The sequence below is a fragment of the Lissotriton helveticus genome, chromosome 5_1 (genome assembly GCF_964261635.1).
Source record: "Lissotriton helveticus chromosome 5_1, aLisHel1.1, whole genome shotgun sequence".
In the NCBI taxonomy this organism is placed as follows: domain Eukaryota; kingdom Metazoa; phylum Chordata; class Amphibia; order Caudata; family Salamandridae; genus Lissotriton; species Lissotriton helveticus.
The window spans coordinates 1,637,362,782-1,637,381,382 of NC_136065.1; the positions used below are offsets into that span (position 1 = coordinate 1,637,362,782).

The window sequence follows — 18,601 nt, forward strand, 5'->3', positions numbered from 1 at the left end:
GACAATCTCCTCATCTCGTTTAGACGGGCCATCCGATCCCGAATGGTCTTTTTCGATCGGAAGGAGGCACAGGCTGTGCAGGTCGACTCGTCGTTTTCTGGCGAGAGACAGAGGTTGCAAACCTCGTGATGGTCGCTATGAGGCAATTTTGCTCGACATGCCGGGCATCTCTTGAATGGAGTTCTGTCCATGAGGCGTAGGCCGTACGGCGCCGATAGGCCCAACGGTCGACGCACCGGGATGTAGCTGGTGATGTCGAAAGACTGTTCGATGTCGAAGAAGTTTATTTAAAGTTTCACGCTTCGAAAATGCAGAAAAGTTGTTTTCTAGCCGGAGCGGAAAACTTTCATCCGAACCCAGTGGCGGAAAAAAACAATCTGGGGATGGAGTCGATGACCATGCGCAGTATTGTCCAAGGGAGGAGTCACCTATCTCGTGACTACAAAGACTTCTTCCAAGACAACAACAACCTGCAATCATCCGAGCCCAACACCAGCTGGCGATCTATTGCTAAATGTACAATCTGCAGCTCATATGCCTCGAACATAGGTATTTGGATTGTTTGATTGATGTGGAACCGAGACACCACCTTTCGCATTAAGTGTGGGTCTGTTCTCATTACAATCCTATCATTGTGTATTTGCAGGTAGGGCTCTTGCAATTGTTAGCGCTTGCAATGCACTTACTCTTCATAGTGACGTGATAGCCACTAAGAAGGCTGTCTTTAGCGTGAGCATGTGCAGTGTAAACTTGTGAATTGGCTTAACTGGTGCCTTCATCAACTACGTTGAGGTTCCATGCTGGTGTTGGCTTTCTGTTTGGAGGTGCGATTCTCTTTGCACCTTCTAGGTGAAGAAACTTTTTCCTGTTTCTCCTCTCGTGTAAGCCACTATCGTCGCTTAGTGCACCCTTAGGGATGTTTACTTTGTAGTAGATGTGTTAAGTATTTTAGAACTTGTGAGACAGTGCCCACTTTCTTGCATGGTATACCCCCACTTTTGGCTGAATTGCTGATGTTCTTTGATTGAGTGTGCCCTGGGCTCCTGCTGCACAAGTTACTACTTGTGTAACGATATATCTGTAAGGACATTAGTTAGTGATAGATTCCTCACCTTAGAATATCCCCAGGCATCAGACTGGATCCGGAAAATTTTGCGTAGCAATACCCCTGCACGCCGGCAGGCGTCGTCCGCGGCTCCATGTCGGTCGTCGGCATCGTTAGCGCTGGAATGCCGTCGTCGGAGTACTTAGACGCCGCCCATGCGCGCTGACGTCAGTTCTGATACACAGCTTTTCCGCGCCGGATACGCAGAGCCATGATAGAACCAACACTGGTGCCATGAAACTAGGGCCCTAAAAGGGGATGACCTTAACCCTAGATATCGGTTCGCAGAACGGGGAGGATGGGTGGGTCGGTAAGGAATCTATCACTAACTAATGTCTCTTACAGATATATCGTTACACAAGTAGTAACTTGTGCATCTGATACCCCAGCAATACCAACCCCGGTGGTGGGTTTGCGAACCAATAATCACACCAGAAAGTCCTGGAGGACGGAACGGCCAAAGAAGCCATCCCTCCGGACTTGGCTGTCCAGGCAATAGTGTCTTGCAAACGTGTGCAGCGAGGCCCACGTAGCTGCCTGGCAAATGTCCTGCAAGGGCACTCCCCGGCCCAGGGCAGTTGTAGTCGCCGTGGCCCGAGTGAAATGAGCCCTCAATCAAACAGGGGGCTCCTTTTTAGCCAAGGAGTAACATGCCTGGATACACAAGATGATCCACCGAGAGATGGTCCGCTTGTGCACCGCCTTTCCCTTCTTAGCGCCCACGTAACCAACAAAGAGTTGGTCATCCACCCGGAACTGGCGTGTGCGATCCAGATAGTAAGAGAGCGCACGTTTTGGGTCCAGACGGTGGAGCCTCTCTTCCTCTTTCAAGGGATGCGGAGGCGGAAAGAAGGTGGGCAAGGTAATGGACTGCCCGATGTGGAAGGCCGCGACAACCTTGGGCAGGAAAGAGGGTCTTGTCCACAACACAACCTTGTCCGGATGGACAGAGAGGAAAGGAGGTGTGGAAGAAAGAGCCTGGAGCTCACTCACTCTCCTGGCAGAGGTGATGGCAACCAGCAAAGCAGTCTTCAGAGTAAGAAGACAGAGAGGACAGTTATGGAGCGGCTCAAAGGGAGCACGCATTAGGTAAGTAAGAACAAGGTTCAAGTCCCACTGGGGCATCACAAAAGGAACAGGAGGGAACATGTGTGTGATGCCCTTCAAAAACCTATTTACAATTGGGGACTTGAACAATGAAGGCTGATCAGGTATCCTTAAGAAGGCGGAAAGGGCAGACAGGTACCCCTTGATAGTGCCCAGAGCAGGGCACTGCTGGGCAAGAGAAAGAAGGAAGAGGAGAACCTCAGAAAGGGGTGCAGAGAGTGGATCCACAGCCTTTGCTGTGCACCGTGCCACAAATCTGTTCCACCTGCAGGCGTATACCGACTTTGCGGAGGGACAGAATGACATTACAGACTTCAGGCCCCCCCCCCCGTGTTCGGTTGCTCACATACCGGGGATGAGGGGTACTTGATGTGGACATCTAAGGCTCGGTGGGGTGAACATTGAGAGGGGCTCAGAACGGAGCACGTTTGGCCCCGCGGCATGTACGGCGAGGGATGGAGCTGGATACGTCGGCAGACCAATGCAGGCTCCCTCCCGGCATTTATCTCATGAGGCTGCTCTCCGGTCGATGCCTGTCCCCAAGATGGCGGCTCGACCCTAATATAAAGACACAAAGAGACTCGGCTCATGCTGCCCTTCCTCTGGACCCCAGCAACGCCTACCTGATGCCATAATCACTCGACTCCCTCCTCAACTATTAATAAACTTTACCCGACCCCCAGGAAAGTTCCTACTCGCCCCTCGTCTCGGGATGCCTGGACCTAAGATGGCCACCATGTCAGACATCCCTACACACTCTAGGTGATTCTGATCGTGAATCTCACCACGTGGACCATCACAGACACGACGCAAGGACTTCCCAGCTTGACGCCAGGATCAGAAGGTGCATCTACCCCTCTGCAGGCGCTTACCCGCCCGACATGCAAGCTCCAGCTCATTTCCCCCTTGCATAAGGCTGCCTGGCTTCAAGATGGCCGCCACTTCGGACATTACTGCAAGTCAAATAAGCTTCTGACCAATAAGCACCCGTACCGGCCCCCAAAACAGCGACTCGACATTAAAACAAAAGACATCTGGAGTCTTTGGGTATGATGGTCATCTTCTGGGCCGCAACGGCGTCTACCTCACATCTCGTCCACTTAACTATCAAATTCGCAGGTACGTTCCCAGGCCCCTTGACTAAGCTCCCACCCGTCCCTCACCTACTGAAGGGATGCCTGAACTCAATCTTGGCTGCCACTCCGGACTTCCCAACACACTCTGAAAAGATTCCGATGTGAATCTCATCATCTTAGCCCCTGCTGACACGTTTAGAGTACTACGCACGTCCGATGCCACGAACAGAGGGTACTTTGACCGTCTCCAGACACAATCCGCTCCCCACGCAAGCTCCAGTTCTTTTATCCACTGCTAAGACCTGCCTAACACTAATAGGGACATCACCTCGGATCAAAGGAGCTTCGGAGCAAAACACACTCCTCTGGACCCCTGCTACGCCGCCCTTCGCCTCTGCCGCAACCTAATTATCACGCCTTAAGCAAGAAGCTCAACGCAAAAGTGCAATCTCCAATCATCAAGAGCACCTTACTCGTTAGACATACAACCTCTAACCACCCAGAAAACTCCAGTAGATCAACAAACCATTCCCCCTAATTGCTCCAGGATGCATCCGGCCTTGAGTTCAGTCATGCAGTCCTGCCCGTTACAGAATCTCCTTTCCCCTCTTGGTCAGAACACCTACACCATAACTTTCCCACAAAAACTCTCCTTCAAAGCAAAAAAACGCTTTAAAGGCAACATCCCGAAACACTCATTGTGGACACCTACCACTGCTCATCAAGAGGGCAAAGAAAAATGGACTTCATTTTTCACACCTTAAGACCGGACTTATGGGTTACCACTTTTAACTCACTCATCCCTGTCTCAAAAACCACCCTCACAGAACATAACCAGAAACTAACTATCTCCCCCCTCAACCAACAGTCTCTCTCCGGAGACATCACCATCACCATTTTCCTGAATGGCACTATTCTTATTCAGGCGAAAGATGAAAACCTAGCGTTCTTAGACTCCCTCTTCCCCACGCTAAAGACGGCTACTGCTCTCTACCCTCACCAGCCACGCACCTTCTCCCCTCCCCCCCCCCGCCCCCAGTGGCTCCAGTCAAACCCCCAAGCCGTAAAGCAGGCTTCCTTCACCTCTTCGTGCACCACCGCCCATTGCCTACTCATGTCACCAGCTATTCGCCTCCCCCAGCCCCGTTCCCTCAATTCCCCTCACCCCACGGCCACCTCCACTTCCTCCCTACCTCACAGAACTCTGCCCCCCCTCCCTTCCATCTCCCAATCCCCCGGACACCCCCCCTTCCTCCCTACCTCCCAGAACACTAGCGTACTCCATTCCACTCAGCGAAGATAACCACCTCTCCCAAAGGGGCTGCAACCCTCCTCCCTCTTGTTTCCTTGACCACATGATCTCGAAACCTGAACCTGATCCCCCCCCCCCACCCCTGCTATCCCCCCAATCATTATCTCACCCCAAAACCTTTCCCCCTCTCTAGCCCTCGCCCATCTGAACCCCAATCCTGACTAAGTCCCTCCCTCCCCAACTATCCCTCCAAACAGCATCTCGCCCCATTACCCTTCTCCCTCCCCAGTCCTCTACAAACCGGAATTGGTCCCTCCTACCTCTTCTCTCCCCCCCACGAAGGCCCTGCCCCTTCGCCCCTCTAACTTAAGGCCCAGCTACCCCCTCACTACCCCCCCCAGCTCCCAGGATGACACATCGCTTGGACCTTCTTGAAGCCCAGATCGCCACGATGATCCTCGGACTAAAGGAAACCCTTTCCTCCCTAGAGAAACTCCAGCTACCCCCCCATCTCGTCTCACCTCCCCTCCTCCAGCAACCTCCCATTAGGAATGAGCCCCCCCCCCCCCCCCCCCGATCAGACCCCTGTCCCCCCCAGGCTCTCGGCCTCCTCTTACTGAACCCCGGACTGAACCACAAGTTGACTGTCCCAGAAGAACCTCTTCCTCTCCCTCCCCTCAGGAAGTGAGCTCCCGAGTCGCATCCTATAAACCCCCTCCCAACCATCCTGCACAAGCTCTACTCCCGCACCACTCACCCCTTTCTTCGATCCAAGTCATAACTGGTATGAGAAGAGACCCGACTCACCGAAAAACCGCCAGACCCCAGCCCATCTCGCATCCCTACCCAGAGCGAATTTGGTCAACCGGAACCCGGATGCAGACCCCCCCCCCCATCAACTGCTTGCTCATCAACTGCAGATCAGCCGTCAAACATGCAACTGAACTGGCCGAAACTATCCTCTCCCATGACCTAGATGTAGCCTTCATCACTGAAACATGGCTGAACACCCTATCCCCTCCCTTCTTGAACACGCTGGTGCCTCCCATCTTCTCACTTATCCACAAAGACAGGCCCATACGCAAAGAGGTGGAAGGAGTAGTTTCTGTCCTGTAACTCCAGTTCTGTAGTAGGGGTATCTCTGTTATAGTCATAATCTAGTGAATAGTCCCGCCCCATGTGCGTAGACCCCGGAGCAATCAAAAATAATCTATTACAGTGTTGAAAAATGCAGACCTGCACAGACACAGTGGAGTAGTGTGGCTCACTGGTTAGAGGCAGCAGGCCTGAGAGCAGATGTCAGCCCGGGACCAGGGTTCAATTCCCGACGCGGCAGGGTCGTGGACCTTGGTCAGCGGACTCGATAATTCTCGCTTCGGTGCTTACTCTAATCTGGGGTTCCACTCGGCAACTCTGGGCATTAGCTTGCCTAATCTCCACAACGGCCCCACCAATTCCGGGGATGCCTGGCTCCACCTTGGGGACTCCCAGCAAGGGACCATCCCACAGGGAAAGCCAGGACGGGTTACCTAGAGTTATACAGCGCCGGGACGCCCCGTTGCTGGGGCAGCTGTGCGCTTTACAAGTATACTACATTTACATTTACATTACACTTAAGAGAGAATTAAAGACAGATAATGCAGCCTATAACACAGGCTACACTGTCCAGTACTTCAACTAGAAATTCCACCAAAAAAATCCACAAAACAGCAAAGCCTGTACAGATTTTCCTTGCTTCAGCAGCAAAAACCCTCTGGAATGATAGAGAGGAGGATCTGGACAGACAAGCCCCATAGGCTGCCATTATGTGGCTCAGAACAGGCTACTGTGCCTTTAAGAGAACCTTCCAGAACTTCACAGTATCCCAGAATGCACTGCAGGTCCCTTTTACTTTCAGTTCTTTTTGAAGGAGTAACACGCCAGACCTGTAGCATTCCTTACATGAATATCTCTCTCCACTGGGGAGGAGGGCGGGCGCTTATGACTATAACAGAGATACCCCTACTACAGAACTGGAGTTACAGGACAGAAACTATTCCTTCTGTAGTAGGGGATCACTGTGTATAGTCATAATCTAGTGAATAGAATGGCATGCCCATCCCCACACCAAAGCGGCGGTGGAGAAACGAGAAATAACACCACTATTGTGTGAACAGATTTCGCAGCGAAGCCTGCCCAACCTGAGCGTCTGCTCTGGCATCAGTGTCCAGGCAGTAATGCTTAGCAAAGGTATGGACCGACTTCAAAAGTGGCCGCCTTGCAGATTTCTGCAATTTGAACATTACGGAGCAAAGCAGTCGTGGCAGCTTTGCCCCTGGTGGAATGAGCCTTAGGTTTACCTCCTAAGGTCTTATTAGCTTTTTGGTAACACAATTGTATGCAGGACACAATCCACCTCGAGATGGACTGCTTAGAGGTAGCAAGACCTGTCCTGACTGATCCATAATTGATAAACAATTGGTCCGACCTACGAATATCTTTGGTTTTATCCAGATAAAATTTCAACACCCTCCGCACATCCAGGGAATGTAAAGACCTTTCCGCTGGAGATGAAGGATTCTGAAAAAACGTAGGCAAAGTTATAGTCTGGTTGACCTGAAAATCAGAAATAACCTTGGGAAGAAACTTAGAGTGAGTACGCATAACAACCTTAGCAGCATGAAATACAGTATAAGGTTCTTGGCAACACAACTCCTGAATTTCACTCACCCTGCGGGCCGATGTAATGGCCACGAGGAACACCGCCTTCCAGGACAGGTGCTGCAACGAAGCCTTATGAATAGGTTCAAAAAGGCTCCTTCATCAACCCGGACAGCACCACATTCAGTTCCCATGAAGGCGAAGGAAGCCTGACAGGAGGAAACACTTTCTTCAAGCATTCCAAAAAGTCTTTGATCACAGGGATCTGAAAGAAGGAAGTCTGTGAAGGGCATTTCCTGTAGGCAGTCAAGGCAGCCAGATGGACCTTAATGGAATGGACATTAAGGCCAGACTGCGCCAGATGTAGAAGGTATGGAAGGATGACATCATCCTTACACGTCGTCGGGTCATAGTTCTTGGACTTGCACCAGATACAAAACCTCTTCCACTTGTAAGCATAAGAAGTCCTAGTGGAAGGTCGCTTAGCCTCCTTCAGTATGTCCATGCAATCTTCTGGGAGATTCAGATGGCCATATTGCACTATCTCAGGAGCCATGCCGCCAAACTCAAAGACGAGAGGTTGGGGTGCAACATCTGCCCCCGGAACTTCGTGAGAAGGTCCGGCCTGCACGGCAACTTCATGTGAGGAAGGAGAGACCGGTGAAGCAGGTCCGTGAACTACCACTGCCGGGGCCATTACGGGGCAATCAGTATCATCCGCGCCCTGGACTGGGACAGCTTGATGAGAACCGTCGGAATCAGGGGAATGGGTGGAAAAGTGTACAGAAAGCTGTTCGACCAGTTGATCCATAACGCATTCCCCAGCGTCCCCGGCTGGTAGTACCTGGACGCGAAGTCTCGGCATTTGCCGTTTTCTGCGGTGGCGAACAGATCTACGTCTGGAGTTCCCCACCTTGCGAAGACTTCTCCTAGTACTTCGTCGTTTATGACCCATTCGTGGTTTCCTGAATCAGTCTGCTCAGTGCGTCTGCCAGAACATTCTGCACACCTGGCAGATGGGTGGCCGTTATCGTCAATCCTCGGGCCAGAAGCCAGTGCCAGATCGCCTGCGCCTCCTGCGACAGGGTGTGTGATCTCGAACCCCCCTGCTTGTTGAGGTAATACATCGTGGTCGTATTGTCCGTCTGTACAAGCAGGGAGTTGGTCTGGAAGGACGGGAGAAAGGCCTTCAGTGCCAAGTGAACCGCTCTGAGTTCCAGAAAATTGATGTGGTACGTGGACTCCGTCGGGGACCACGTCCCTTGAATCTGTAAATCTCCGGAGTGAGCTCCCCAGCCCTGGAAAGAAGCATCCGTCACGACAATCTGAGTGAGAATGTCCTTGTGGAAGGGAACTCCCCTGAGGAGATTCTCCGCTGAACACCACCACTTCAGAGACTGAAGAGCATGCTGAGACAGTCGTATCTTGTCGTCCCACGATCCTCTCCTCTGGTCCCACTGATCCTCCAAGCACTCCTGCAGCGGTCTCATGTGTAGCCGCGCTTGTGGCGTCAGGAAGATACAAGAGGCCATCGATCCCATTAGAGAAGACACCTTCCTCACTGTCGTAGATGGAGTGGTCATAAGAGCCTGAGCCTTCCGAAGGAGTGATAATCGTCGCTCCTCCGAAGGACACACGCATGCTGACATCGTATCGATGGTGGCCCCCAAGTACTGAATGCACTGGCCCGGAGTTGGGACAGACTTGGACATGTTGACGTGCAACCCCAGCTTGTTCAAGAGAACGCACGTCTTCTGGAAGTGCGCTTGAGCTTCCGAGAAGGAGGAGGCCTTGATCAACCAATCATCCAGGTACGGGTAGACAAACACCTTGTTCTTCCTCAGGTGTGCCGCTACCACTGCCATGCACTTCGAGAAAGTTCTGGGCGCAGACTTCAGCCCGAATGGAAGTACCGTGTATTGATAGTGATTGGTGCCGACTTGAAATCGCAGGAACTTCCTGTGTTTGGGTGCAATGGGCACATGGAAGTACGCATCCTGTAGGTCTATTGCACATAGCCAGTCTCCCTGTTGCAACGGAGGGTAAATCTGATGCAACGACAGCATGCGAAACTTTTCTCTGCGAATCCACTTGTTTGCTTGTCGCAAGTCCAGAATGGGCCTGAACTTGTTCTTGTCCTTCTTGCGGACCAGAAAGAACCGGGAGTACAGACCTCTTCCTCTTTGAGACAGAGGTACGTCTTCTATCGCCCTTTTCCTTAACAGGATATCGGCCTCCGCCTGGAGCTCGCGCAGTTGGTACTGTGAGCTGACCGTAGGAATCGATGGAGGAGGGCTGGTGAACTGAAGACTGTATCCACTGCAAACAATATTCAGCACCCACTTGTCCCGAGTAATTTTTCTCCACTCTGCCAGAAAAAATTTAACGCTTCCCCCCACCGGAGCAGGTAACGGATGAAGGGGAAGTAACCACTCAGGGTCGAGACCCGGCCGGGCCTTTGTTAGCTGTAGAGGACTGCTGTCCACCTCTACCCTTCTGGCGCTTCTGGAAGGGTCTCCGGAACTGCTGCTGTTGTTGCTGCTGCTGTCCCGAAGACTGTCCTCGCCCTCTGCCCTGCGCACCGAACCGTCTCTGGAACGGTCGGTAGGACTTCCTTTCCTTGGGCTTCTCCAAGCCCACCGCCGTCAGGGTCTCTGCCTCCTCCTTCATGCGGGCCATCTCATCATCGGCATGTTTACCGAACAGTGTTTCTCCTGAAAACGGCAGATTGGCCACCCGCTGCTGGGCCTCCGGCTTGAGTGACGTGAGCCTGAGCCAAGCATGACGGCGGTGGTTGATCCCATGGCAGTACCCATGGGCCCCCAACAGAGAGATATCCGCAGCCGCGCTGATGACCTGGTTCGAAACCAGCATCCCTTCCTTAAGGATCTCTAGGAAGTCCTCTCTCTTGTCTCGTGGCAGAAGGTCCGTGAATTGTTGCAGGGAATCCCACAGGGCACGGTCGTACCGCCCCGGCAAAGCCGAATCGCTGGAGGCTTTCATGGTAGTGGAGGCAGTCCCACAAGCCTTCCTCCCAGCCGAGTCGATCCATCGGCTTTCCTTATCAGGCGGCACGGTGGAGGACGGGGAGGTAGAGTGTAACTTCCTGGCCGCCGTCACTATAACTGAGTCGGGTACTGGATCCATTCGCAGGAAAGCCGGGTCCGAATCCGGGGCCCTGTACTTCTTCAGAAGGCGCGAGGGAGCGGCCTTCACCACCGCTGGCGTAAGGAACAGCTCCTCCGCCGGTTCCACCAAACCCGGCACTAATGGCAGCAGGGGGCGAGACCAATGCTTCTTGTGAAGTGTCTCAAATATCACGAACGTCGTAGGTGTAGGAGCCGTCACCGTGATGCCTAACTTTGCCGCCCCCCTCAGGAGAACCTCCTGGAACGTGCTGATGTCGTCCACCGGGGACACTCTCGTCCCCGGGGAATCCGACAAGGTCGGCGAATAGGATCGTGTCCAGGAGGAGTCCGTGCGGGACCTGGATCCTCGCCTCCTATGGCGACGTCTAGATCTAGTGGAGGGTCTGTGCCGACTCCTAGATCTTCCTCTCCGTCCGGAGCGTGATCTCGACTTCCTAGGCCTCGGACGATACGCCCGCTCCGGTGGAACCGGCGGCTTAGGTTTGACCGGGGCCTTGCGGCTTTGGAGTCCCTTGGGAGGGGTCGGAAACCTGGGCAACGAAGCCGACCTCGGAGGAACCGGAGGCGGCTTCACTGGCACCTGAGGCTGGGGTACAGGTTGCGGAAGCGGAGGCAAAGGAGGAGGGGTAGGAACCCTCGGAGGGAGACCCCTCGGCAATGGAGGCGGAGGCGTTGCTTGCGAAGGCGTATTCACCTCGGAATACACCGAGCCCAGTGATCCACCACCAGCCTGGGACGTTGGCGAGCCTCCCATGGCAACAGGCCTCTTCTCCCGCTTCTTCGACGTCGAAGAACGGTGACCTGACGGCGAGCGTCGGCCCCTCGACGTCGAGCGTCTCTTCCGCGGCGTCGAGCGTCTTCCATGCCTCAACGGCGACTTAGTCCGCCTCGACGCCGACCTCTTGCGCCTCGACGGCGACCTCGACATCTTCCGTCCACTCCTAGACGACGAGGTTCCCCTCGACGACGATCTTTTCCTCTTCGCCGACGGCGAACAGCGGTGTCGCTTCGACAGCGAGCGCCGACGCCGGGCCCATCGACGTCGATCACTCGACGTCGAGATTGACGAGGATGACGGCGAAATCGTCACAGGAGACTTCGACGGCGGTCTGTGCACCTCCCTCTACGTCGACCGTCGACGGCGCTTCGCCCCAGAGCCCTGGGGTGATGGAGAACAGACCGTAGTCATTCCTCTCGACGTCGTGGTCGGCGCAATCGACCCAGACGGAGAGTGGGCACGCTTGCTGGTCTTCCTGCCTCTGGGGAGCCCCCAGAGGCCTCAGCACGGGCAGAAGGAGCCCCTCCAGACCCACCTTGCGCCTTCAGCCTTTTTTCCTCGAGTCCCTGAAGCCTGATCTTCTGTTTGTCCTTCAGGGTCCTGCCAGAGAAGCCCTGACAAATCTCACACTCCTCTGGGACATGGGAAGAGGGAAGGCAGAGGATACACACCTCATGGGGATCCGATTTGGCCTTCTTCCTGGAACACTCCAGGCATTTGTCAAATAATGCAGGCATATTTGACATCAAAAAGGCCAAATTAATAGTGAAAAATCACCAATAAACCCTTGAAAAGGGAGAGCTCAATGCTCCAAGGTCCTGCTTGCAGGAGCCGGAATAAAGAACTGAAAGTAAAGGGGACCTGCAGTGCATTCTGGGATACTGTGAAGTACTGGAAGGTTCTCTTAAAGGCACAGTAGCCTGTTCTGAGCCACATAATGGCAGCCTATGGGGCTTGTCTGTCCAGATCCTCCTCTCTATCATTCCATAGGGTTTTTGCTGCTGAAGCAAGGGAAATCTGTACAGGCTTTGCTGTTTTGTGGATTTTTTTGGTGGAATTTCTAGTTGAAGTACTGGACAGTGTAGCCTGTGTTATAGGCTGCATTATCTGTCTTTAATTCTCTCTTAAGTGTCTGTGCAGGTCTGCATTGTTCGACACTGTAAGAGATTATTTTTGATTGCTTCGGGGTCCACGCACATGGGCGGGACTATTCACTAGATTATGACTATACACAGAGATCCCCTACTACAGAACAGCAATTATCCACAGAAGTGACCTCTCCATTACTGAATCCCCCTCCCTCCTCTACAACTCCTTTGAATGCCTCTCGGTCAACATCAATTCGCCCCACCACAGCCCACTCCTATGCCTTCTCCTTTAACACCCTCCAGGCAACGCTACTGTAGTTGGCGAACAGCTGTCGGATCTGATCACTCAAACCGCTCTCAACAGTGACGTCAGAATAATTCTGGGCGACCTCAACCTAAGATGGAATGCAACCAAGAATCCGCTCATCCAATCTCTCACCTCCCTTCTACAAGACCACAATATGATCTAACACTGCTCGGAAGAAACATACCATAGAGGAGCGATCCTAGATGCAATCATTGCGGACAAAAAGACAATTTCTATTGACCACATCATCCCTGTGGACTGGTCCGACCACCACGCCATCCTCTTTCATATCAACCACCCGGCTCTTTTCCTCCCACCTACCCAAACCTCCCCCAAGTGGGTCAGAAACTTATCGAAAGTCCGCCCTGACAAGCTACAAGATGCTCTCAGCTCACTCCTCCCGAGCTCGAAGGAGCTCCTCTCAACCACGGATCTCACCTCGCTCTATCACTCCAACCTGGAGTGCGTCCTGGACCAGCTGGCACCTAGAAAACTAAAAAAAAAACAGAAGCATTCCCTCCAGGTCTTGGTTCTCCACTGACATCAATGATGAGCGCAGACTCCTAAGAGCCATGGAAAGATCCTGGAGGAACAACCCCACTGTCCTCAACCGGGACCAACTCAAAACAGCTCGCAAAACCTACCTTAATCATATCAAGAACAAAAAGTCATCCTTCTTCTGCTCTGCTCTAAACGAGGATAGAAACCGCCCCAAAGAACTCTTCAATATCATCAGAAACCAAACCTCCATACCTATGACAGACAGCTTAACTACGTCCAAATCCCAGTGCGACAACTTTCCTAACTTCTTCAACGAAAAAATTGCCTCAATTGACCGATCTTGCAGCAATCTTTCCGTCCTCTCAGAGTTGCACCCTACTGCTTCTACCCACTCAAGACCAACAACTGCAGCCACTCGCTGGTCTTCCTTCCAACCCATCCAAACCGAAGCGAAAAGCAATCTCATTGCCATCGCTAATCCCTCGTCTCACTCCCTTGATCAGCTGCCCTCGAGACTGACGAAAGTCCTGAAACTTACTCTAGCCCCTATCTGGGCCAAGATCATCAACAGCTCTTTGAGCGATGGCTCCATCCCTGACTGCCTTAAACTACGTCAAGTCACGCCACTCCTAAAAAAAGCCTGGCCTCGACCCTACGGTCTTCAACAACTTCAGAACAGTGTCGAACCTGCCGCTCTTATTGAAAATGTTAGAAAAATATGTGCTATCTCAACTAACCCATCACCTACAGATCTTGAATCTTCTTGACCCACACCAATCTGGGTTCAGAAAGGGCTGCAGCACAGAAACCGCAATCCACAATGTGATGGATGACCTACACATGTCTCTCGACTCCAACTAATGTAGCCTCCTCATCCTCTTAGACCTCTCGGCAGCATTCGACACAGTGGATCACAACCTACTACTCAATGTCCTACAGAAGAGAGCGGGTTTGGAAAAAACTGTTCTCAAATGGTTCGCCTCCTTTCTCAACAACCGCACACAAATTATCAAAATTAAAAGCTACAAATCGGACCCCCTCCCCATTACTAGAGGAGTCCCACAGGGGTCAGTACTCTCTCCACAACTTTTCAACATCTACATGGAGCCCCTCACCACAATTCTAAGGCACTCCAACATCCCCTTTCACCTCTATGCGGACGACACACAACTCTACCTGGAAACCACTTCGATCGCAGACAACCACAGACTAAATGACACACTCACAGAGGTCCAACACTGGCTCTCATCCAACCACCTCAAACTTAATGAAGAAAAGACAGAAGTGCTCCTCATCTCAAACAAAAGTGAAAATCCCCAAATACTCGAATGGCTCAAAGCCTTAAACACCATCAATGTTTCTCTTGTTCCTACAACCTCTGTCAAATCACTGGGGATCACTCTGGACCCAAAACTGGACATGAAAGAACACATCTCTAAAACTGCCAAAAGTGCTTTCCTTAACCTGAAACTTCTCTACAAACTTAAACCCTTCCTCCCCTTGAAAGACCTGAAACAGGCCACTCCGGCACTGGTATTTAAATAAATAAATAAAAAGACAAATGACCTCAACTGCCGCCGCTCAATCTCCAAGCTTGTAGGTGGAGACTGGACAGGTTCGGGTAGAGAACTGTCCCCTGTTGCTGCGACAGAAGGTCCTCCCGAAGAGGTAGACGAATCGGGGGATCGACTGACATGCTGAATAGCTCGGGATACCAGTATCCTCTCATTCAACGCCCATGTCGTCTTCAGACTCGGAGATGTTCTCTGGGTCGGGTGCTGTTTTCTGCACCAACTGTCTCGCGGCGCGTCGAAGCCGAAGTGTTTTCTTCTACCTGAACCGAGAACAGGCCATGCAGCTGGCCTCGTTATGGTCCGGTGATAGGCATTTATTACACACCGGGTGCACATCGATGTGCGGGTATTTAGAGTTGCAAACTGGGCAAAGTTTGAACGGGCTCCGTTCCATGTTGATCGTAGATGGGGCCTTTGGTGTCGAAAAAGGCACGCAGCCTTCGACGTCCGGCTCGAAGAACAGGAGAAAGTACGTGGAACCGAACGAAATACAATACCGACGCCCCGAAGGCCTTTTGGCCGCGTGAAAAGTTTTATATCGATTCCGAACTTGAGTCAAGAAATTACATCCGAACCCAATGGCGGAAAAAAACAATCTGAGGATGGAGAGGATGCCCATGCGCACTGTAATCCAAGAGAGGAGCCACCTATCTTGTGATACTTCGAAGACTCTTCCAGGACAACAATGTGCAATCATCCGGACCCAACACTAGGCTGCGATCTATGCATAGATATGAATTCAGCAGCCCACATTCCTCGAACAGAGTTCTTTGGTACCAAACACTTCTGAGTTCAGTGAAGCCATCATGGTGCCTTGGAACTCAAGTTGTCAAGATCCTAGCCCTTGTCCTGGCTTCCGTAGCACGCACAATAGTAACAAACAGACCCTAATACTGTACAGGCACATCTGCTCATGTAGATATGCCCACACCTGTGATATGGTGCATCCTGCATTAGGGCTGGTAAGGCCTGCAAGAAGGGTGGCTTGCCTACATCGTGGGCAGTGCTAGTTGGCATGGCACATAGGCAGTGTGTTATGTCAACTTTGTTTTGTCTGCACAGAGCTATACATGCTGCAGTGGCAGTCTGCATGGCCTGGGCACCCTCTTCAGTCCCAATGCCTTGGGTACCATTTACCAGGGACTTAGAGGGTGCCTAAAGGGCCAATTTTTGATCAGTCTTAGGTAAGGAACACTCATACTGAGGACCTGGACCGCAGAGATCCAGTATTATACAGTCAACGATGCATCAAAAGCCCTAGGAATCAGTCTTGTATTTTTCCCTCTTCCTCTTCTTGTGGAGAGGGTAACTGATCTTGAGGAGAGGCAGGTGAATGAAAAAGTATAGGACTTTTGGCCCCATGTTCCTGAGGTGCTATTTTTGGTGGAAGCGGTTTAAAATATTCCTCCTCAGCCTTTCTTTTTACAGCCTCTTTGCATTGCTCCTGCGTAAAATGGTGCAATCACTCAAAAACTACACCTTGGTCTTAAGTGGGAGTATTAGTTTGTGGTTTCTATTTCTTTGGCGCCGGTGGCATGTCTTTAGAAACAGTCTACAGGTTTGAAACCACAGACCTATTGTTTTTCTTCTATTTAGAAGAGGGTCCATAGAGTTCTTCAGCCCTCGATTATGAAGTGTGTTTCGATTCCATTCCACTTGATTCCAAGCGTTTTTTTGGTTTAATTCGTATCTTAGTACTCTTCAGTGCCGATGTTTTTTGTCGGTTCCAAAGTGATGCCTTGGTGCCGAGGGCTCGGTTGGTGCCAATTCACTTTTAGGTGCTGGCAGCGTGTCAAAACCGACCCCTTCTGGTGGACTGGCTGCCCAATTGGGATCGAGAACATTATTATCCCTTCTCCAATTCTTGGTCAGTGTCGATCTGAACCTGCAGGTTGTTGTGCAGCATGGTGGGGTAGTGGCAGTGGGGAGTGCAATATTTTCTTTGCATGAGGGGTAACAGTACTCACGATGCGTAGCGTCGTCTTGGTCTTTGGACCAAAGACGTAGTCGGCGATGTGGGCTGCACCGGAGCATGTTCGTACCCTGATGATGCATCGGACGCGGTGCAGTGTCGGCTGGCTATAATCATCCTGGCTCCTGTAGAAGCACTGGTTTCACTGTCCATGTCACTGTTGTGGCTGAATTCTGCCTCTGCTGTGTGCTCCATAGTATGTGTGAAGTTTCGATCTTGTCATGCCCGAAGAGTTTTCTTATTTTTGAACAATGCGCAGGTGGTGCAGTGTTATTCCTTGTGCTCTCGAGATATACAAATTACATACATCGTGTGTGTCGGAGAGGACTTTTTAGCGCCACATCGAGGGCACAGTCGGAATAATTCTTTGTCTGCATCACCCAGAGATGTTAATTTTTGACAGATGACTATTGTTCTGGACGCCGAGAAGTCTTTACTGGTGTTTAGTACATTGTCCGATCTTCGTTGTTTTTCCGTAAGTCTTGGGGAGTTACATTCTGTAGAGCTTCAATATGATCTGTACGAGCCAGATGAATGAAAAAAAACTCTGAGGAACAAAGCATTCGACATGCGCAATGCCTCGAGGGGGAGGAGAAACGATGCACAACACTTATCAAAACTTCCTAGAGAAAAATAACTTGCAGAGTCTAGGTCCAACACTAGATGGGAGGACTATGCCTAGCATGTGTATATGCAGCAAAACACATGCTACGAATACTTATTTATTCCCTGGGGTCCTGATTCAAACTGAGTGATGAGCAGAGTTAGAATCATTGTCACTTTATTTACGGAACTAATTACATGTAAAGAAAATTGTAGCTACCTAAATCAACGGTACTGTGCATAAGGCTACTTTAGATCTACATGCTGTGCATTATTCAACCATCTGGAATTTGAGGTTGGAAAAGAATATTGCTGTTATGAATATATTGTTTTTTGAGGAGACATTACAGCCTCCAAATGGCTTAATGTGTCAGGATCAGTTTTCCAATATTTTTCAGATGAAGAATATATACACCATTTCTCAATTTGTTTTAAAAAAATTAAAACAACAATGGTGCTTCAAATCAGAAGCCACAAAGATACAATCTCTTGTCTGGTAGCTTTGACAGACTAGAAAAACAAAAATCGCACGATGAGTTGTAAAGGACAGAGTTAATTCAAGCACTTCCGCATCAGTCAACACTGACTCATGCTGAAACAAAATCTAGCACCCGGAGCCTAAACCATATAAATACATTTGGGGTCCTAGCTGGACCCATAATTGGATTTTGCCAGCTTCAACGTTTTACATGTTCTAGCTCATCTAGATATAAACGCGATTATTTTTGCAAATGCTTGCTACAATTTATAGCATTGAGTGGATACGTTTATGATTTACTATTATGCTATATTTTCTTTTGCAATCCATAGAGCAAGTCCTGGCATTGTAATTGTACTATTACTGTAGAGATAAGTACCCAAAAGGAGTAAACAGTTTATTCAATTGGCATGTACTGGTACTGGAGACCTGGGACACAATGGTTAAGAACAAGAGCCAACAAGGATTCTGCCCTACATTAGGTAAATAGTGCATGGACCGATAACAGGCACCATAAGTTTAAGATTGAACCTCCAGTACTGTTACAATTTTCACTTAAGAATGCTTTATAAATCTTGGGTACAGACATCGCACTTGCAGCTCAAGCTGCTAGGGATCCCTAGAACCAACTGTTATATTTCAATCTCTTACTCAAGCCATTTACAACTCCTAAGACATGGTGTAATTTCCATTACAGTATCTTGCTAACCAAATGTTAAAGTAATATAATGTCTTCTTCAAACCCCGCTAGCTAGCACTAAGGTAGTGTCACGACTATTCTCTCATTGCTCTTCTCCCTATCCTTCTTTCTCCTTAATAACAAGACTGTCCATTCAGACTGCTCACCTGTTGTACCAGTTGAACAGCAACCAGTTAACTCCCTCCAGCTGATAATCTCGTAGTTCATTCCCATTCTGGTACTCACGCGATCTCTCAAGTTTTTTCCAGGCACTGGCAAGTGGGCGGGCCTA

The 18,601-nt window shown here is 50.7% G+C and overlaps 1 protein-coding gene across 1 annotated transcript in view; it reads right to left on the reverse strand.

The window, feature by feature from the left end:
• The window catches only part of LOC144755671 (chromodomain-helicase-DNA-binding protein 8-like), a 1,307,007-nt gene that overhangs the window by 1,018,023 nt on the left and 270,383 nt on the right, over positions 1–18,601 (reverse strand). The window contains 1 exon segment of the mRNA XM_078644841.1: positions 18,477–18,598. Within this exon segment, the coding sequence (XP_078500967.1) occupies positions 18,477–18,598 (122 nt within the window).